The sequence below is a fragment of the Elephas maximus genome, chromosome 1 (assembly GCF_024166365.1).
Source record: "Elephas maximus indicus isolate mEleMax1 chromosome 1, mEleMax1 primary haplotype, whole genome shotgun sequence".
NCBI lineage: Eukaryota > Metazoa > Chordata > Mammalia > Proboscidea > Elephantidae > Elephas > Elephas maximus.
This window is the reverse complement of record NC_064819.1, coordinates 172351974-172374041: the sequence shown is the minus strand read 5'-3', so window position 1 is coordinate 172374041 and position 22068 is coordinate 172351974. Positions and strand designations below refer to the sequence as shown.

Below are 22068 nucleotides of genomic sequence, written 5' to 3'. Positions count from 1 at the left end.
ACATAGAGATAAAATCTATTACATCTGTGGAGAGAGACGATGGAGAGGCTCAATATTATCAGTCAAGGCAAATCTAGGGGCTGACTGTGGATTATACCAGCAATTCTCACATGCAAGCTCAAGTTGAAGATGAAGAAAAAGCAAGTCCAAGAGAGCCAAAGTATAACCTTTTAAACATTCTGCTTGAATTTAGAGTATCAAGAATAGCTTTGATGCACTGCACACTAATGACCAAAGACCAGAAGAATTGTGGAATGACATCAAGGGCATCATACATGAAGAAAGTAAAAGGTCATTAAAAAGACAGGAAAGAAACAAAAGATCAAAATGGATGTCAGAAGAGACTCTAAAACTTACTTTTGAGCTCAGAGCAGCTAAAGTGAACAGATGAAATGAAGTAAAGAAGTTGAGCAGATTTCAAAGGGCAGCCTCAGAAGACAAAATAGTGTGTTACAATGAAATGTGCAAAGACTTGGAGTTAGAAAACCAAAAGAGAAGAATATGATTGGCAATTCCAAGCTGAAAGAACTGAAGAGGAAATTCAAGTCTTGAGTTGCAACACTGAAGGACTCTATGGACAAAAAAATTGAATGATGCAGAAAGCATCAAAATAAGATGGAAGGAATATACAGAGTCACTGTACCAAAAAGATCTGGTTGATGTTCAATCATTTCAGGGGGTAGCATATGCTGAAGCACCACTGGTACTGAAGGAAAAAGTCCCAGCCGCACTGAAGGCACTGGAGAAGAACAAGGCTCTAGGAACTGATGGAATACCAACTGAGATGCTTCAACAAACAGATGCAATGCTGGAAGCACTCATTTGTCTATGCCAAGATATTTGGAAGACAGCTACCTGGCCAACCAACTGGGAGAGATCCATATTTGTGTCCATTCCAAAGAAAGGTAACCACACAGAATGCAGAAATTATTGAACAATATCATTAATATCATGTTAGCAAAATTTTGCTGAAGATAATTACAAAACGGCTGCAGTCATACATTGACAGGGAATTGCCAGAAGTTCAAGCTAGGTTTAGAGGAGAACATGGAATGAGGGATATTACTGTGATGTCAGATGGATCTTGGCCGAAAGTAGAGAATACCAAAAGATGTTTGTTTACCTGTGTTTTATTGACCATATGAAGGCATTTGACTGTATGGATTGTAACAAATTATGGTTAACACTGGGAAGAATGGGAATTCCAGAACACTTAATTGTGCTCATGTGGAACCTGGACTGGATCAAGAGGCAGTTATTCGAACAGAACAAGAGGATACTGTATGATTTAAAATTGGAGGTGTGTGGTAGGGTTGTATTTTTTCACCTTACTTACCCAATCTGTATGCTTAATGAATAATCTGAGAAGCTGGGCTATATGATGAAGAATGCAGCATGACGACTGGAGGAAGACTCATTAGCAACCTGAAATATGCGGATGACAAAACCTTGCTTGACTAGAGTGAAGATGACTTGAAGCACTTACTGATTAAGGTAAAACACTACAGTCTTCAGTATGGTTTATACCTTAACACAAAGAAAACAAAAATCTTCACAATTCGACCAATAAGCAATACCATGGTAAACAAAGAAAATACTGAAGTTGTCATGGATTTCATTTTACTTGGATCCACAATCAATGCTTATGGAAGCAGCACTCAAGGTATCAAATGACAATGTACTGCACTGGCCAAATCCGCTACAAAAGCCCTCTTTAAAGTGTTAAAAAGCAAAGATGTCACTTTAAGGACTAAGGTGTGCCTGAATGAAGCCAGGTATTTTCATTTGCCTCATAGGCAAGCAAAAGCTGGACAATGAAAAAGGAATACAAAAGATGAACTGATACACCTGAAATGTGTTGGTGAAGAATACTGAATACATCATGGACTGCGAGAAGAATGAACAAATCTGTCTTGGAGGAAGTACACCCAGAATGCTTCTTAGAAGCAAGATGGTGAGACTTCATCTCACTTATTTTGGACATGTTATCAGAAGGGACCGATTGCTAGAGAAGGACATCATGCTTGGTACAGTAGAGGGTCAGAGAAAAAGAGGAAGACTCTCAATGAGATGGACTGACACAGCGGCTGCAACAATGGGCCCAAACACAGCAACAATTGTGAGGATGGTACAAGACTGGCAACATTTTCTTCTGTTACATATAAAGTCACTATGAGTCGAAGCTAACTTGATGGTACCTAACAACAACATCACAGGAGTACTTAGCCTTACCCAGAAAGCCTACTTCTTCTTTGGTCAACTTGCATTCCTATTCTCCCAGAAAAGAATTTCACACATTTCCTCTCTCCTCTAATCTCCATCAATGCTTCTCTATCTCATTTTTAGTCCATGCCCTTACTTTTTACTACCCTGAGAAAAATGGAGGCAATCAGAAGAGAACTCTGTGTCTTCCCAGTATCAAATCTACCAATCTACCTTCATCCATACCTATATACTCTGCCTTCTGTCCCATAAAAAAGCAAGCTGCCTGTGTTCTAAGGCCAATCCTCCCTTCTGTATATTAGATCCCAAGCCCTCTTGTTCCCTTTATCTCCTCTCTCTCTTCTACTTCAATTTCCTCCACGTTGGATCATTTTCTTTTGTTGTTGTCAGGAGCTGTCGACTCGGTTCTGACTCACAGTGATCCTATGTACAACAAACAAAATACTGCCCAGTCCTGCTCCATCCTCTGAATCGTTGTTATGCTTGAGCCTATCATTGCAGCCACTGTGTCAATCCATCTCACTGAGGGTCTTCCTCTCTTGCACTGGCCCTCTACTTTACCAAGCATGATGTCCTTCTCCAGGGATCACTTCCTTTAGCATACAGATATTCTGGAATATTGCCCATCTTAAATATACTCTCACTGGACCCCACTGCCTGCCCGACTTCCCTGTTTGTTTTTTTAAAGCATAATTTTTCAAAGGATCTGCCTATATTTAATTTTTCCTCTTCTTCATCTCTCATTCTCATCCTCTTCCTTCCCCTTGAAAACTAATGTGAGTCTTTACTGAAGTCATCTGAAGATACTGAGAAGGTGGTTTTACAGGTCAAATAATAAAATTTCTTTAAAGTTCTTTAGACAGTTGTCTTTCTTTCTGGGGTTCCAGTCCTATTAGAAAGTACCCAAATCTCTCCCTGAGCTCTATGGTATCTGGTTTGTCCTATTTGCATGTCCAGCTAACCACTGTAGTAGGCAGAATTCTAAGATGCTGCCTTAGACACACTGGGATCATACCATGGAAGAGGAAGGCAAAGGAAAGACTCCCCTTTCTTGATGAATCTGGGTAAAATTTACAAACACGAATTTTATCTCCTATTTGACATATTACCTCCTCTTAGTGCCCACTCCCAGTGTTTCTCTGTTGCCCTATGCCTGCAGCTAAAAAAAAGGTCCCCAAAATTGCCTCAAGACTCCATAATTTCCAGCCCCTCGGCCCTAATTTCCTCCCCATAAAATTTCCCTGTCTTTAACTGATATCTCCAAAAAGTGTTATGAAGGAGAGAAATCTGATTGAAGTATTATAATCTACAACAATGGGTGAACAAATCATTCAACCACCCCAGGAATTTTTACATATTTAAAGGAGAGAATGTAAGTTAAATCAATCAATCTCCAATTGGTGGAATTTGGGGCAGTATAGTGATATGGGAAAAAATATAAACAAAGCAGACAAAAGATATTTGGGGGCTGTAAAAATAACCACCAAGTAATGCTTTGCACATGGCAGGCATCAATAAACACTTGTCAAAGGAGTGATTAAGTGAAAGAAATCATGCCAAAACAACCTAGTGGTCTTTCCTAGGGATAGCTCACCTGATAGCTTTTTTTTTTTTTTTCACATGAAGCTAAAGTTGGTTTTTACAATGGCTCACTCAGCAGGGTCAGGAAGGGAGGCACAAAGAAGGTAGTGCTTAGGGTGAAAGGGCAGGAAAAAGGAAACACTGTACCGTATTTTTATAGGTGGGGTTTTGTTTCCAAACAAGTGTTTTGTTTTTTCTTAGAACAAATTGGATTCTTCACTGACAATATAGGCAAGATGCAATTTAAGATGTCAAAGCAATGATGTATTTTGGGCAAGAACTATTTATTATTTAAAGTCTGTGGATTTAAAGTTCTCATTGTAATTTTTACCTTTTTAAGACTGCCAACCTGGAAAAAAGGAGACTTCCCAGGTGGAGGTACAAAAGAAATATGGAAGGTAAGATAGTTTACTTGGAGGCTGGGTTAAACCATATATACTCTGGGCCTTACCACAAGAGCTAAGCAGGTCTGATACGGAACAAAGTTGTAGTTTTAACAAGGGCCTTAGGTGATTCTGCTACCAGGTGGCCTGCAGACAGTTTTAGAAGTTAGGAGATCTGGGCTAGTGAGGAAGGAGGCCTGACTTAAAGCCACAGTAGCAGGGAGAATGTAAGAGAACAGATTTCAGACATAGTTACAAGACAGAATTAATGGTCATTAGGAATCATAATTGACTTGATAGCAATGGTGTCATGGATTGAATTATGTCCCCCCGAAATATGTGTCAATTTGGTTAGGCTATGATTCCCATTATTGTGTGGTTGTCCTCCATTTCGTGATGTAATTTTCCTATGTGATGAAAACCCTAATCTTTGCCTGTGGTTAATGAGGCAAGACTGAGTTATTTTAAAGAGGATTAAGGTGGGATATAATCCCTTTACTCAGGTCACTTCCATGATCCAATATATAGGGTGTTTCCCTGGGGTGTGGCCTGTATCACCTTCTATCTTAGAAGAGATAAAAGGAAAGAAAAGTGAGCAGAGAGCTGGGAACCTCATACCATCAATAAAGAAGCACAAGAAGCACACATTGAGAAGCTCCTAGTCCCAGCGAAGATTGATGACAAAGACCTTCCTCCAGAGCCGACAGAGAGAGAGGCAAAGCCTTCCCCTGGAGCTGGCACCCTTAATTTGGACTTCTAGCCTACTAGACTATGAGAGAATACATTTCTCTTTGTTAAAGCCATCCACTTGTGGTATTTCTGTTATAGCAGCACTAGATGACTAAGACAAACAAGTTTGTTTTTTTTTGTTTTGGTGGTGCAGTGGTTAAGCCCTTGGTTGGGTCAGTGGTTGGAACCCACCAGCCGCTCCGCAGGAGAAAGATGTGGTAGCCTGCATCTGCAAAGATTACAAAAAAACCAACCCAACCCACTGCTGTCCATGCCATTCTGACTCAAAGCTATATATATACATTACTATATACTATAGGATAGAGTAGAACTACACTGACACCATGGCAACACGACATGACTGGGGCAGTGGGATAAGAGTTGTTCCATTAAGGCGAGAACACTAAGAACTCAAAAAGATCAAGGTTTGTGTCTGTGTGTGTGTTTTCTAAGATGGAAGTCGAGAGGGTAAGGATGGTCTTGTTACAACAATGGGTTCCACCTTGGATAAGTTTGGGGGATATTTGGAAGGCATTTATAAATATAGTCTAGAGTTTCAAATGTGATTTCTAGGAAGTGCAAACACAGTTTACGGAGTCATTGGTACCTTAATGGCAGGTGAAACCTGGACATGAATATATCAAGAAAAAGAATTACTTCTTTGGACTTTGCAAAATACAAGTTTGCCAAACCCCTTAGAAAGAACTGCATCAGGTGAGTGTCGGAAGAGAGACTAAAGAGGACCAGCAAAATCTCCGTTATTTGGTAGACCCCACTGTGAGCCACCACCCGGAGCCCGACTCCAAGCCTTGGCAAACGTCTAATCGCGAGAAGCCAGGTGAACACCTCCACTCCACAGCTCTGCGGTGCAGAGATCTCCTCTGCTGAAGTCCTAATTCCGGAACGGATACTGAGAATACAGCCGGAGGACCGAAAGGTCCGGATCCCTCACCCGGTTCAAGGGAAGGAGGCGGCAAAATATGTGACCAAGCCGGGAGACTCCTCGTCCACGGAGTCCACGAATCTTTCCACCCTCCCCGGGCCCTCAGCAGGCCAATCCCACTCACTTCACGGAGTGTCCGGCCCAGCATGGTCTTCGTGTTCGGCCTGCCACCACAGGGGCTAGGTGACAATGAGGAAAATAGATCGACGACCACTGCCGGCATTACATGGGCGCAGCCATCTTGGATTGTCACTGAACGTTTTAGCACCAAGTACTTGGACTGGTTGAATTGCAACCCTGGAAAATGATCCTTGCACCCGATTGGTTGGCTCCTCAAAGCGGACCCGGCAGCGAAGGAGACGCGACCGAGAAGGAGACTCCGAGCTAAGGTCGCGGTGGGAACGCGGGATCGTCCGAAAATCCGTGGCGTCCGAATCGGGAGCGGTGTCTACTTGTCCCTCCGAGGGCTCCTAGGACAGAACGGGGTTCGGGGGCCGGGGGAGGCCTACACACTTTTTTTTTTAGGGAAAGGTTGGGTCGGGGCGTAAGGGAAAATAGAATACGAACTGGAACGTTAAATGGAGCGTTTCAGATGAGAACAGCAGAATAACAATTCCATAGTCTTCTTCCTTCACTTGCTCCGTTATGTTAACTTAATTTTTTGAATGCTCAGTTTTGAAATTGGCTAGAATGTTTGGCAGAATTTGGCGGAATTCAGGAGTAAAAGTTTGATCGAATACAGGTGCGTTTTAGTTGAGACACGGATGATGGAACTTCTGAAGAACTGTGTACTTAGAAGAAATACATGCACTGCGGTTCACTTCTGGAGAAGCAAAATTGTACAAAAGACTCCAGTAATTAGAAAGATTAGTACTACCTCTCCAAAGTGCACTGTCATGCCCGCTTGGGTTATAGATAAATATGGGACGAATGAAGTGCTTCGATTTAATCAGAACATGATGTTACCTATCATACACTATCCAAATGAAGTCATTGTCAAAGTTCACGCTGCGAGTGTAAATCCTATAGATGTTAATATGAGAAGTAAGTTTTCAAAAGATATTCTTCGTTGCCTTATTATTTATTTATGTTCTTCAGAGAATTTCATCAGGGATACAGTTTTAAAAGATCAATTGTTGTTTGATTATACTTCTTTAACACAAAAGAATTGTTTAGGTTTGTGACAGTATCTCAGCAAATATTTCCAAAATTTTTGAAATTGCCATGTCTGTACTATAATCTTCTCAAAATGTAAGTTTGAATTGTTCCCATTCTTTTTAAAGTGTTAATTGGGACTTGAGAGTTGTGTCTACAGCTAACTTTCTGGCATACCCTCCAGGGAACTTTTTTATCTTGAGATAAGTCACAGGTCTTGGAGGTAGGCTTATGTTTTCTCATCAGCTCAGAATTTGTATTTTTTAATAATAATTTCCTTGTCCTCTTTGCTCATATCTTCTTGTATTGACAAAGCAGCAGAACAGGAGGCCAGGATGTGGACAAAGTACTTTTCTTCATTTCTGTGGTTGTCTCTGCCTTCAGCTACTTCGTGCTGGGCTCCATCCTAAATGGGAATAATGTTATCATCTTAATTTCTGTTAGGGAATATTGACAAAACTTGGAAGGCACTATATTCCTTAAATATAGACTGTGCAATTGTATTTACTGAAGTGCTGAAAAGACTGATTTTTGGCAAATTATTTTAATTTTGGAAAATATTGACAAAAAAATACTGCCAGTCTTGATATGGGAACCCAGCTACGTCTTTTGAAGAAATCAAGAAAACATCTTCTAGGATGATTGGTCAGTTAACCTCGGTGCTTTAAGTGAACTTCCATATGCAGTTTAACTTATCCATGGGCCTGTGTTTTGAAGGGCTCGTATGTAGACCTAAATTCTTCTCAACAGATGACCTCAGTAATAATTCTGATGAATTCTTCTAGATGAATTAAATTTCATGTACTTACCCAATTAACAAAATTAGAATTAAAATTTTGTTTAATTTATGGAGAAGTTGGAAAGTGTTGAGATTCTTACTTCTTTACCTTTTTTTTTTCCCCCCAGGAGTGTTGAGATGGGTTAGGGCAGCAATTTTGAAATTTTTAGGTCTCAGGAGCTCTTTACACCCTTAAAAATTATTGAGATTTTGTTTATGTGAGTTATTGATATTTACTTTGTTAGAAATTAAAACAAATTTTAATATTTATTTATTAATTCATTAAAAATGCAGTAAAAGCCTATGTGTTAACATTACATCAAGTCAGAATAAAAACATGAAATGACTTAAAAATAATGACTGAAAGACGACTACGTGTGTGAAGCACTGAAACATAATAATTCTTGACCGAAACAATACTACTACCTTAAAAGAGTTTACAATGAAAAATAGCTGTATTTTCCAAAATAAAAGAATGTAAAGAGAAGTAGCATTGTATTAACTTTTGCAAATCTCTTTACTCTCTCATTTAATAAGATAACTGGATTTTCATATCTGCTTATGCATTCAATCTGTTGCAATACGTTATTTGAAGTATATAAAGAAAAGCCAGCCCCACACGGATAGGTAGCTGGAAAAGAAAGGACCTCTTAGACTCTTTGAAAATGTCTTGGGAACATACCAGACTTGGAGAACTGCTGGATTGGGGAAATAAAGTTGCATTTCATGGTGGTTAGGTCCTTTGATGACTCCAACTTTGAATGCTGTTATTATTAATTTAGTGAATATACCTCGATCAGTGCTGTCCAGTGTAATAGCCAGTAAACCACATGACTACTGTGCGGTTGAAATGTGGCTGCTGTGAATTGAGATGTGTAGTCAGTCGGTATAAAACAGACACTGGATTTTAAGGATTTAGTACCAAAAAAGGAAAGTAAAATATCTCATTAAAAATTTTATATTGATTACATGTTGAACTGATAGTATATTGGGTATATTAAGTAAAATATTAAAATTAATTTCATTTGTTTTAACTTTTTTTAGTGGTTACTAGAAAATTTAAAATTACATGTGTGGCCTGCATTATACTTCTATTGGACAGCCCTGATCTAGACAATGGGATGGAATAGTTATTTATTACACTATTGCTTTGGGGGAAAGAGTGGGGAAAGACTTTAACTCTTAGGGTAGACGTAGTTAGAAAGCTCTGTTAAGAATGAATTGAAATAATTTACTATAGTTACCTCTTGAAATTCACTTTTGTATTTTTCTTTGCTTAGAAGTAATTGCTACTAGTAGTTGGGCATGTTATTTTAAATTACTTTATTTCTTTTACACTGGGCCTAGAGATAGTTTAGTTTTTAAAGGATATGTCTTTAAGTGGTAGGTTTGTACCCAGTGATCAGTATTTTCTTCATCTCCTTTGACTGTCAACTCTTTGAAATAGATCCCGTGCTCTGTCAATTACTACCTGTTTCAGTGCATCACAGATGTAGTTGTCATTCAGTCATTATTTTTATGTCATTTTACGTTTTCATTCTGACTTAATAGTATACTTAAATTAGTATTTTACCCAGGGGTAATTTTTGTATTTTGCCATTGTTTAGATTTGTTAACTTTTTATTTCTTTGAATGTACAGTATGTGTGTAGGTTGTAATCAGTGGAATGGTTGCATTTGGATTTTTCTTGGCAGTTATTTACTAAAGTAATATTGTAACACATTTTGTTTTTTTATAGTATTCTTGTGACATCTCAGTTTTTTATTACTTGACTGAGCAGTATTATTTGTAAGTTATCCTCTTTTTTTTTTTTCTGCCCACAGATTCTTTTTGAGAATTTGTTATTGTTTTTACAGAAGATATCTGCAATGATAGCTTGGGGAAATAAAATAATGAGTAGAAGATTGTAAACTGTAGGAGGCAGTTATTTCCCTTGACAAGGAAGCAAGAGACATGTCTATTTTGCAAGATGAAGGGCAGGCTGTTTTCTGGAGATGGCCACAATCACTGAATTTAAATAATAAATCATAGAAATAGCTAAAGAAACGATGGTCTTAAAAATAGGAAAAAAAAAAAAATACAGTCAACAGCATCATACCAAAAAAATTTGGTTTCTCTAGATGGGCTTAATGCCTTCGAAAGTCTGATGACAGACAGAGAATTTTTCTGAACCAGTCAAACTGGCAACTTCTAAGAATGGGTTGAAGCTCTAAGGCTCTCCCTTCTTTTGTGTTACCAAGCAGGTCCTCTGTTCCTACCAGCTGCATTCTGAATTTTGCAATCATTTAGATAGAACCAGTGAGCTAGCTAGAGCTACTAAGTTGAGACACCAATATATCAGGGTGACCAAGAGAACTGTTTAAACAGCCTTGAGCTGTGGGCTCTGTACCTCATCACTGAAACCTTTTTGTGGCTCTGAAACACCAGTTAAAATTTGACATGGCTGAATACCCACTTCTGTTGCTTAAATCACATAGGAATAATTGTTTAATTATGTTTCAGTAATGAAAAAGGAATGTAAGACAGGAAAAGTGAAACATGACTTTTGTGAGTATTACATGTGAAGTTGTTTTTTTTCCCCTGATAGAGTGTACTCCCTAACTAGCCAGATGGCAAATATGTAATATTGGCATACTGGCCATCAGCTTAGATTTTCTGGGACAACCTCAACTTTTAAATACTTCCTCCTGTGTGTCTTGATTTTTTTCTTAGAAAAACAACTTCTGAAGGCTACCCGCCTGTCAGCATCTCTCCCCAGACATTCTTCCTCTCCTCCTGCTGTGGGGATTAACTCTCCATTCTACTATCTAAGGCCAACACTCCACTTGTGCGCTAGATCCCATTCCCTCTCACCTATTTGGGCATTGTTCCAGCAATTCAGTCCTGCATCATCAGTCTTTTCCTTTCTACTGCATGCTGTCATTTCTCGCCTCATATAGATTAATCTTGTAGATTAAAACACACACACACACACACACACACACAGAGAAATATCCTCTCTCCATCTCATTTGCTCCCCTCCAGCCACTGCTCCAGTTCTCTGCTTCCTTTCATAGTAAAACTATTTGAAAGAGTTGAATTTTCTCATGGTCTCCAATTCCTGTCTTCTCATTCTTTCTGAAACACACCATTCCATGGCAGCTGCTCCTATCAAGGTCACTATGGCCTCTGTGGTGCTGAATCCAGTCTTTTTTTTTTTTTTAAACCTAATAACAGCTTTTAAACTTATTTGAAAAACTGTCTTCCCCATCAGCAGCTTCGTTGAACGATCTTCTTCGCTTGGCTTTCAGGACACCTGTTAGTTCTCTGGCCAGACCTTCTCAGGCTCCTTTGCTGGTTTCTCCTCATCCTTGGGATCTAATATTGTAGTGCACCCAGCAGTGGATGGAAAAAAAGGGAGGCTTACGGAGTGGCTTAGTGATTCTAGAGCATAAATTGTGGGGCAGGGAATGGTGCACGGGACTGATGAGGTCTGCAGGGTCCCTATCTTAGGAGCCTGCCATGCCAGAAATGTTCTCCTAAATGATAGGGAGCCTCAGAAATATTTTAAGCTTAGGAGAAAATAACAGATCTTTTTGTGTTTTGGAAAAGTCGTTTTATATGATGAAGAAGCTATGTAATAAACTACTTTGGATTACTGTAGATTAAGTGATCAATTTATTTGGACAAAGAAAATTATGATTAGAACAATGTTTTCAGCTCTATTAACTGATAAGCAAATATTCTCAAAAATTAAGGTATATAATAAAGTGATTAACCTGATTTGGCATATCAGAACGCATGCAGCCGAGTGGTTCTTTTCCACCTAGGAATCTATTTACTATTCCAGAGATATTTTAAAAACATTTTTGGGGGGTGGAGTGGGAACCATTCCTCATAGACAAGTGCCAGTATCAAATTGTTTATATCCATGCCTTATCGTTTGTTAACTTCAAATAGCTCTAACATTTACCTTCGTCACCAGACTTGGTACCAAACAAACAAAATTAAGAAATGAATGAATAAATTAACAAGGACCATCTTCAAACTACAGAGTAAAACTGTATAAAAGAAAATACTTAAAAGTTCTGAAGACAGTTTCAAAATTGGAGTTCAAAAAACATATTGAGCAATGATTAGCTTGTTAGCTCCCATTGAGTTGGCCCCCACCTCATGGCGACCTCATCCCATGCACAACAGAACGAAACGCTGCCCTGTCCTGTACCATCTCCATGGTAGCTTTAGTTTAATAAGTGATTATAACTTTCTAACTAATTTTCTTTGAAGGGAACAGCACTCTTTATTTTTACGTTTTCCTGTGTGGTAGTAAAATATAAGCTTGATTATTATCTATATTTGAGGATCTAGAATTGTACCTGGCCTATAATCCTGTGGCAGTTTAAAAATTCTTACTTTAGGAGAAAACAGATGAATTGTGTTTTATAGGTGGTTATGGAGCCACGGCTTTAAATATGAAGCGTGATCCCTTACATATTAAAACCAAAGGAGAAGAATTTCCTCTGACTCTGGGTCGGGATGTCTCTGGTGTGATAATGGAATGCGGTCTTGATGTGAACTACTTCAAACCTGGAGATGAGGTGAGCTGTGAATGCTACAGCTCCTTTTCTAAATGTGAAGATTGCATCCTGCTTCTTCTGGAAGTATATGCCATACTATAGACTTTTTTCTTCTTTTTGACCAGTGTACTGAGATTTGGCTGGAACCCTCATTTTCTTGATTGTGTTATTACAGTTTTCACAGAGTTCCAAAGTAGCTTAAAAAAAAAAAAAAAAGTAGCTTAGGTTTTCTTAATCCGGTGCATAAGAATTACAAGACTTTAAAAAAATGTATAGGATTGAGACTTATGTTTTTTTATTTTTCCTAAAAGGGCCTCTAAATGACAATGTCTACGTAATGTATGGGGTGGTTTTGAAATAGCTAAAGTTTGGTGTAATCACCTTTCACCACTTTGAACTTTAGTACCAAGGGATCATAATGAGCTCATGATGATAGCTAACACTATTCTAATTGCTTTTCATAAAATAACTCATGTACTCCTTATGGGATAGGTACAATTAGGTTCATTTTACAGATAAGGTTAACTATAGAGAGGTCCTAGGGCTCATAAGTGGTAGAGCCAGGATTTAAGCCTCAGAGACTGTGCTCTTACTGATACTCTAATTAGTAAATGCAGCAGAGTATATTGCCATCTGCTTCCCCAATATGGTTTGACTTGATAAAGCCAGAATAAATCTAAATTTATAGGATATGAAAATAACTGTTTTGCTCAGTGTATTGTTACTTTGTGCTTTTTTCACAGGGTGAGGTATATATTGGGGAACCCCAGCATGGTTAGCTTTGGTTAGCGATGACCGTGTTTCTCATGAAGTTGTGTGTGTGTTTCAGGTCTGGGCTGCAGTTCCTCCATGGAAACAAGGCACTTTCTCAGAGTTTGTTGTAGTCAGTGGGAATGAGGTAACTCACCAACTCTATGCTAAAGTGTCATTAGAAAGAATAAGCAAAGACTAAAAAATGTATCTGACATAATTGGTTTTTTTTCAGATTGGATTTGTGTTTTATGGGCAGTTTTGAAAGACTTAAGTTAGAGAATAGGAAGTTTTGAAAGATGAACAAAGGATTTGTTGTCATTTAATTAATAACACTGCCTGCCAAAGAGGTTATCTTTGCCTTGTGGAGCAGGGATTAGGAGTGAGGTCTAGAAACCCTGCTGTATTTTTTGGTTTTACCCAGTCTAGATAGTTGAAACCAAATGGAGAGTAAGGATAAATCTTAAGTAGTGGCATGGAGTGTCAAAAACAAAAATACCAAACTCGTAGTGACCCTACAAGACAGAGTAAAACTGCCCTGTAGGGTTTCCAAGGAGCAACTGGTGGATTGGGACTTCCAACCTTATAGTTGCAGCCAAGTGTTTAACCACTTGGTCACCAGGGCCCCATGAAGTGTCAGGCTCTTTTGAATAACTTTAACTAGCTCTTTTCAATAACTTTAAAAACAGATTGCTAAGCAAATACAGCCAGGAGTCTTGACCACCGGAACCCTGAGAGAAAGAGTTTAACACTGAGGAAATTGGCTAGAGAAGGGAGGGGAGAAAGGGAGAAAGGGGTATTCTTGAGATTAGAGAAAACCTAGAAAAATTACCTTCCAGTAAATGAAAATAAAGGGAACAGGCAGTCTTAAAAAAAAAAAAAAAAAAATGTATCTATGAAGATTCAAGTTTTATTTGGATTTATTTTAGTCACTACTAATGGGATTAATGAGTGTGGACTTTTAACAAAGAATGAAGTTGCTTAATAACCTGTATCTGATATTGTAGGCTACAAAACATTACAGAGCCTCTCTGAGGCAGGCTCAGCTATTTGGAGACTATTCCTTCAGGATAATCTTGGAATAGAATATGCAGTAACTGCTGAACCTTGAAGAATTTTATAGATTTGACTGTGAAAATAGTTGGGCTCCCATGAAAGTAAATGTACTTCATTTTGTTCATAGGTTTACAAGTCATTGCTAATTTTTGACTGTTGTTTTCAAATCTAGGTCTCTCGTAAGCCCAAATCACTCACTCATACTCAAGCTGCTTCTTTGCCATATGTGGCTCTCACAGCCTGGTCTGCCATAAACAGGATTGGTGGCCTGAATGACAAGAATTGCACAGGAAAGCGGTAAGTACCAATGGCAGTGTCTACACCTCCCGTCTTTCCTTCTGTAAGGTTTTCCAAGTAGATTTATCAGGGGCATTAATATCGGGATCATTAAATCACAGAATTGTGCTGTCATTCTAGACAGGTTCCGAGAACTCAATCTGTATCAGTTTGTACTTTCTTAACCTCATTCTGTTGCTTCTCAGCCCAATCAAACAGGAATTTTTAAACTGAGATGTGTAAATAGGCTTCAGGAGTCTGAACCTTCTAAAATAGAGCAAAATTTTGTATGTGACTGTCCAGGAAAAAGATCCATAGCTTTTGTCAGTTTACTAGAAAGGTTAAGGATCATTCCGTAAAGCTTCTAAAGAATGGTGTCAACATGCAGATATTTTTTTTTTACAATCCCAGCTGTGAGTTGCTCTCACTGGCAGATTTCTATGAAAACCAGATATAAAGAGACTTCAAAAAATGGGTGAATATATTTGAATTCTCATATAGTTAATGCTTGATATCCTTTAGGTAAATTCTGGTTCTTTGTGGTGGTGAGTGTATGCTTATTTGTGTTAACGACAATACAGAGAGTAGAAATGTCTTCTAGCTGTATAACCCGGTGAGTCATTTCTGTGAGTTTTGTTTTAAGGATTAAATGAGATGATACATATAAAACTGGTGGTACAGGGTGTGGCATATGGGAGGCATTCAATAAATAGTGGTTTACTATCATTGGGGGGAAAAAAAAGCCTGTTTGATGTCGAGTCGATTCCAACTCATAGCGACTCTGTGTAGCTACTCTATAGGACAGAAGAGAACTGCCCCGTAGGTTTTCCAGTGAGCAGCTGGTGGATTCAAACTGCCGACCTTTTGGTTAGCAGCGGAGCTGTTAAATACTGTGCTACCAGGGCTCCTTACTGTTATTAGATGTGTGATTATATTGTTCTTTGTATTTTAGAAAGTTGACATTATGGGGTAAAATGACCATATTTTTTGGTGGGGAAACTAGGTGGTCGTTGTTAGTTGCTGTTGGGTCAATTCCAACTTGTGGCAACCCCATGTGTTACAGAGTAGAACTGCTCCATAGGGTGTTCAAGGCTGTGACCTTTTGAAAGCAGGTCGCCGGGCCTGCTTTCTGAGGAGCCTCTGGGTGAGTTTGAACAACCAACCTTTCGGCTATTAGCTGAGCCACCCTAGAACCATTAAATGATAGTAATAAAGGAGACAGTTGTAGATGAAATTTTAATAAAATAGCTTGTTTTTTGCTTACTAAGGATTCTACCGGTAAAAACTAAAGTCTGCAATTCTGTACTCCTGTTTTTAAATGAGACACTGTACTTTACATTTAATGTGTTGTATGGCAGGTGATTGAATTTAATGAAAGTTTAATAGATGTAATTCTGAAAGCAGTGTGAAGGCTATTCACCTAATGAGGTGCTACCCATTTATTTTAGAATTCAAGGCAAGTATGTATTCTAAAGGTCAACCCTGTCTATTGTTTAAGCTTTTGGGGCTTTTCTTTCTTAAAGGTACCATTTTGCTCACTTTGTTTGAATTACATTAGTTTGACAATACAGATTTTTCTAAGGGTTTGTCTTAGTTGATAACCTTGCAAAAATTGTATTCAAGATTTTTAAACCCTTAATTACAATTGTAGGCTGTGCAAAGGCATTGATGTTTTATTGTTTGTTTGTTTTTCTTAAAAGCATTAGACTTTGTATGCCTGCATGACTGTGTGTGAACTCTGGTTAGACGAAGCCCATTCCTTTTGCCTGGTGGGGGGCTCCCCACCTATACATTTTTCATTATGCTGTAGAAAACAACCTAGAGACAAAGATGTGGCTGTCTCTTCTCAGATATACAGGTGTGTGCCCTCAGTCTGTTGATGGCTTTGTGGGTAATTCTTCAGTACTGTGTTTAAGAAATGAGGGTCTGGAACTGGGAGACTGGAGTCCTGGGTCCTGCTTTCCACTCTGCCAGTAACTAACCAGGTGACCACATGCATGCAGCTTTCGCTGAGTGTGAAACAGGGTTGGTTATGGAGAGCGCTTTGAGAAGTGGAAAGTTCTCTACTTCATAAGGCGATTATGTATTATATAGAGTGGGCCTGTTTCCTTGATTTAACCACATGCAGATCAAACTAGAGTGCAGTCCAGTATGATGAGCCTTGCTGGCTTGCATTCCCACATACAAAGTGATTTGAAGGGTGCTTTTTCCTGAGCTGCACTGAGAGCTTGGGCCCTTGTATACTCTGAAAGTTCAGTTTACTGAAATTACTACACGTGAGTAGTAGTGATTGCCTACCTCTCCTACTTATCTGAGAATCACATGAGGGATGTGAGCACATTAAAAAAATGCATAGAATTTCTTTTAAATGAAGAAATTATTATAGTGGTACTTTATTGTACTTAAATCAGAGGTCCCATTGTCCAAAGTGGTTTGTATCTCTTAATTTGACTGTTCATTGTGATTGTTGGAGCATATTTTGACTTCTCTAAACGATACTTTTTTTTTCCCCCTTTTAGCTGTTGGCATTAAAGCATGCATTAGTCTGCAGAAAACAGGCCAGTGTTTATTCTCAAGAACAGACAGACTGTTTTTTCTAGCTAGTTATTTAAAAAATTATCCCAGCTAACAATTATAAAAACATCTATCAGCACCTTGGAAGATTTTATAGGATTTCTTTACAACAAACAGCTTTTCGAAAGGAAGGCAAAGCTTTCTAAGCGTTCGGTGGTATTTGTTTTTCCCTTCTTTGTTATATAATTATATTTCCACAACAACTGAAAATCAGCGGTCCAAGGGGTAATTTAATCTTGAGGCTTTGATATCATGTTATTTTTTGCCCACACATTTGTATCACCGGAAAGTGTCAAGTAAAATTATTTCCTTGTTATCAGTCCAACCATAGCTTCTTCGTGGCTTATGTAGTAGGACACATAGATAACTTAGTGCCCTCAAGATTAATAGAACTTTTAAATAAAGTTGTTACACCTGATTTTTTTTTAGTATAGTATGATCTGATGGTTATATTTATTGGTCGTGTCATGATGCACTTGAATATTTCATGCTCTGCCTAAAATTCATCTCTTGCTGGGAAAGCTGTACTTCACTGTTTGACAAAAGTATTAGAAGGTGTTAGAAACTGAACCATTCCTCCTCCACAGCATAAATTTCACTTTTAAATTGTGTACACTGGAAACTCAGTGCAGTGAATTTAGGAACCCTCTTCACAGCTTCTTTTTTGAGACTAGGTTTTATGACAGTAAAACCTTGTCATGTAAGTGTAAATTAGGTGTCTAGTTTTTTTTTTTTTTTTTTTTTTAGTAATAGAGTTAGATAGGCTCAAAATAAAGAAAATTTGATTTGCGCCTCCCCCCATATGCTTATATGGAAATTAAAATGACTGCCCAATCACTGAAACAGCTTCCTGCTCTCAGATGCCTTCTACTGCCTTTCTTTACCCTGCCACCTGCTGGTCTCTTCCCTCTCCACTTGCACCGCCCTATGGACTTTGAGTTTTCATTTGCACCTAACTAGGTTTTATTGTTAGAGGAGCGGGGGAAGAAAAAAGAAAAACCTTGCAGATGACTTGGCATAAAGAAATTTGTGGGGTTGGAAAGAAGAGGAGATCAAGGGTGAAGGCTCTGGCCTGCCCAGTGTGATGCAAATGAACCTCTACTCCTGGGGCCCTTCTCTAGGGAGGCCCGGAGGGCTTTTTTAAGAATGGTTGAAAATTCTCACCCGGCAATTTTTGTTTTGCAGATTAGTTTTCTAGGTGAGCAGGGCAGCTGTCTTTTGAGGTGTAAAAGTCACTGACTCTTCAATTCACTGTAATCTAGTTTCCAACCTTGCCATTCGGCTGCAGCTGCTCTCACCATGGCCATGGCTGACTAAGTTGCCAGACCCAAGAGAGCTTTTCAGCTCTTATTTTACTTTGACCTCTCTGAAGTATCTGGCACTGTTGACCACCTCTTCCTTCTTAATACTCACTTTTTCCATGGTTTTAGGGACAATAGGCTTCTTTAGTTTACCCCTTGCCTTTTCCACCATTTCTTGTCATTTCTCAAAGGCTCTCCTTTCTTAACTCTTTTAATTGTTGATGCTCTCCCAGTGTTCCATCCCCATCATCCCTCTGTCTCCCAGGGTTATCTCATTACTCCTAGCTTCCATTTATATGTTGGGAATTTCCAGATCTTCCCTCAGTACCATCGGATATTGCATTGGGCAAATCTGTTGCAAAAGACCTCTTTAAAGCATTAAAAAAACAAAGATGTCACTTTGAGGACTAAGGTGTGCCTCACCCAAGCCATGATGTTTTCAATTGCCTGATATGCATATGAAAGATGGACAATGAGTAAGGAAGACCAAAGAAGAACTGATGCCTTTGAATAATGGCTTTGGCAAAAAATATTGATTATACCATGGACTGTTAGAAAAATGAACAGATCTGTCTTGGAAGAAGTATAGTCAGAATGCTCCTTAGAAGCGAAAATGGTGAGACTTTGTTTCATGTACTTTGGACGTGTTATCAGGAGGGACCGATCCATGGAGAAGCATATCATGCTTGGTAGAGTAGAGGTTCTGCAAAAAAGAGGAAGGCCCTCAAGGAGATAGATTGACATAGTGGCTGTAGCAATGGGCTCAAACATAGCAACGGTTGTGAGAATGGCACAGGACCAGGCAGCATTTCATTCTGTTGTATATGGAGTCGAATGAGTCGGAACCAACTTGACGGCACCAAACAACGGCAGCAATTTCTGGATCTAAATTTCTAGCCCTAACTCCTCTCCTGAGTTCCATTTAAACTCAACACAGGCAGAACAAGATCCACCCCAGTTCTTCCTCTGTATTTCTACTGTCAGTTAATTGTGATTTACTTTACTAAGCCAAATTCACGTACTGTTCCCAAACCCTGCTCTCCCCACAACCTTCCCACTTCACAACTAGTGATTTATGTCAGAAAATTTCAGGATTGTTGTAAAATTTGGAAAAATGCTGTCCAAGTTTCTTTCACATGTTTTTATATATTTCAGGATATTTTAAATTTCCTTGTGGGGTGAATAATCCTAAAATACTATGGTATTTTAATTGACAATTGTTATTAGCTAGTTTGTTGGTGATGTCTTCCATATAGTTGTGTATTATAAGTTTTTACATGTCTTTTGATTGGAAGTATTTTTTCACAGACTACCGTCTGGCTGTATACATTTCACTCCGTGTTTCTCCTTGACTACCCACACGTTAAAAATAATAAAAACCCAGCGAAATTTGAACATAACGTTTATTCCGAGCAGTTATTCTGTATGCATACAGGAAGACCATTTTGATTCCAAAAAAAGCAAATGGCTTGAAGAAGCTGGGTACACTGAGGCTTATAAAGAGGAGAGGAGGGAGAAATACAGAAGATCAACCACTGGCCAATCGAAATATGATTGATTGAACCCTGTCCTCCCCCTTTTACTGAGGTCAATGGATATCAGGTCACAAGATGGTCTCAGGCCCTCCACCGGGCCATATCTTTTGAAATTCGAATTTAGTAAGCCTGGCTTCATACAGGAAAGAAAGGATTTGCTACTTTGGGTGAAAGAAAAGCTGATGGCAGGTTAATTTTGGTCAGGGATTTCTTTAAAGTGAATATTTGGTTTTGTGGATAAGAAAACCCCCAAATCAAAGCAAGATATCTACTATCAATCTCTCTCTTTGACAGCACTGTAGTACTCAGTCTTATCTTAAAATTTCTGACCTTTGCATCATGAAGCCTAGGGGAATTGACTTAGTGGGAGACAGGAATATTCCTGAAAGACATTCTTAAACCAGGACAGCTAGCAATAACTTACCTCTTCATGCAAGTGACTGTGAACCACAAAAGTATTTTCCACTAAACCCAAAGCACATGTATTTCCAAATTAACTTCCCTTTAGGCAAATCTAGTGCTACCTACAAGAGAGAAAGTATGGCAGAGAGAGTAAGGAGTGTCTCTTAGTTTCCTCCTGGTGCCATATCGGAAATGCCACAAATGGGTGGCTTTAAAGAACAGAAATTTTATTTTCTCACAGTTTAGAGGCTACAAGTCCAAATCAGGGTCTCAGCCATGTCAGTTCCTTCTTTAAGCCGCTCTCCTAGTTTCTGGTGTCTTCTGGCAATCCTGGATGTTCCTTTGCTTGTAGATGATTTTCACAAGACTTCTGTCTTCCCTTGTGTATATATGTATGTATGTATGTGTCTATCCTGGTGTTTTTAAAACTCAGAAGTGATTAAGTTTAGTATCCACCCTACACAGGTACAACTTCAACTGATTCACTGATTGTTTTGCGTTAGATTGCATTATGGAATATGATTATGTCACACTGTGTTAGATGTAAGGTAATTACATTACATTAGATTACAGTATGGCAGGTTAACTGCTCTACCCAAAACCAAGTGATTTAATCACATGTAACTAACTACTCCATGACTGCAGGTAGAGTAGTGTTAAGTAAAATAATTGGGAACCATAGCCTAGCCAAATTGACATATAAAATTAACCATCACAGTGTTGATGATTGTGATGAGCATATCTTACTTTTGCAAATTTGACAAAAACACATGTCCATGCATGTTTATTGCTAGAGCTGCTCTCAGGGCCTGTGTAAGCTAGGGGCCTGAAGTTTAAGCATCATTAGCTTCGTGGTGACTCCTCCGCTGACCATCTGCTTCTCTCATCCATCCTATTGCTGCTCGTTGTAAGGCTCCTTTCCCTACTTGCTTCTGTACCAGATTGAAGCAACCCGTGATTTGTGACAGTTCTCACTGCCTAGGCCATGTGTTCCCAGTAGTCCTAGTTGAAATTCTGAATACATTTCCCACAGAACCATTGTTATACTCTGTATGAGGTTCTTGGTTCATTATGGATTCACTAAACCTTTATAAATGGCTACCCTGGGCACCTTGCCAAGATTTTCATGGGAAAATGTGTTTAAAGTTCCAAACAACTAATTTATACATGAACCCTTCTGTAAATTGGGAAGGTCCTTGTGAATTACAGAGGCTTTGAAGAAGGGGACAGACAAGTTCAGGCTATCTTGGTCATGTTTTGTTGATTGGTTTTGGAGGTCTGTTATTCCACTTACTCAGATTCAGTGTTGTACTCCCTTTAGGGAGGAAATTTAGCAGATTATGACATACTTTGTTATCTTTCACTCTTTTTTTTCCAGATTTAGAATGATTGTGTGAAGCTGAAAAATGAGTTTAAATATTTTTAGCATTATCCTTATTTATTTACAAAAATTTTTTGGGGGGGGGGCGGAATATGCCCAGCCAAAGATACACCATCTCAACAATTTCTACATGTACAATTCAGTGACATTGGTTACATTCTGCAAGTTGTGCTGCCACTCTCACTGTCTTTTTCCAAATTATTTCATCAAAATTATCTTAAACTCCCCTAAGCTTCCCATCCAACCTTTCAAGTTGCCATTGTCAGTTTGATTTCACGTAAGATAATTTTTGTTATTTGTTAAAGACCATTTGTTTCTGCTGATGGAAGATTTAATCATCATTTGAATCATCTTTGTTCCTAAGCCATTAAAAAAAAAAAAAAAGCCATTAGGATTTAATAAATGACACTCTAATCTTGTGGTCTGGGGTGAATCATAGAGGTCA

The 22068-nt window shown here is 38.7% G+C and overlaps 2 protein-coding genes across 7 annotated transcripts in view; one reads left to right on the top strand and one right to left on the bottom strand.

Moving 5' to 3' along the window:
• QRSL1 (glutaminyl-tRNA amidotransferase subunit QRSL1) overlaps nucleotides 1-6106 on the bottom strand; it is a 49293-nt gene extending 43187 nt beyond the window's left edge. For all 5 annotated transcript variants that reach the window (XM_049898308.1, XM_049898294.1, XM_049898318.1 and 2 more), the window contains exon 1: nucleotides 5984-6106. In XM_049898308.1, the coding sequence (XP_049754265.1) occupies nucleotides 5984-6082 (99 nt within the window). In that variant the 5' untranslated portion in view covers nucleotides 6083-6106. The remainder of the gene's footprint in view (nucleotides 1-5983) is intronic.
• Nucleotides 6107-6109: 3 nt separating this feature from the next.
• The window catches only part of RTN4IP1 (reticulon 4 interacting protein 1), a 56206-nt gene continuing 40247 nt past the window's right edge, over nucleotides 6110-22068 (top strand). Inside the window, exons 1-4 of one of the 2 annotated variants that reach the window (XM_049898341.1) lie at nucleotides 6110-6903; nucleotides 12218-12369; nucleotides 13178-13246; nucleotides 14327-14451. In XM_049898341.1, the coding sequence (XP_049754298.1) occupies nucleotides 6624-6903; nucleotides 12218-12369; nucleotides 13178-13246; nucleotides 14327-14451 (626 nt within the window). In that variant the 5' untranslated portion in view covers nucleotides 6110-6623. The remainder of the gene's footprint in view (nucleotides 6904-12217; nucleotides 12370-13177; nucleotides 13247-14326; nucleotides 14452-22068) is intronic. The other variant, XM_049898342.1, reaches the window with a different exon arrangement.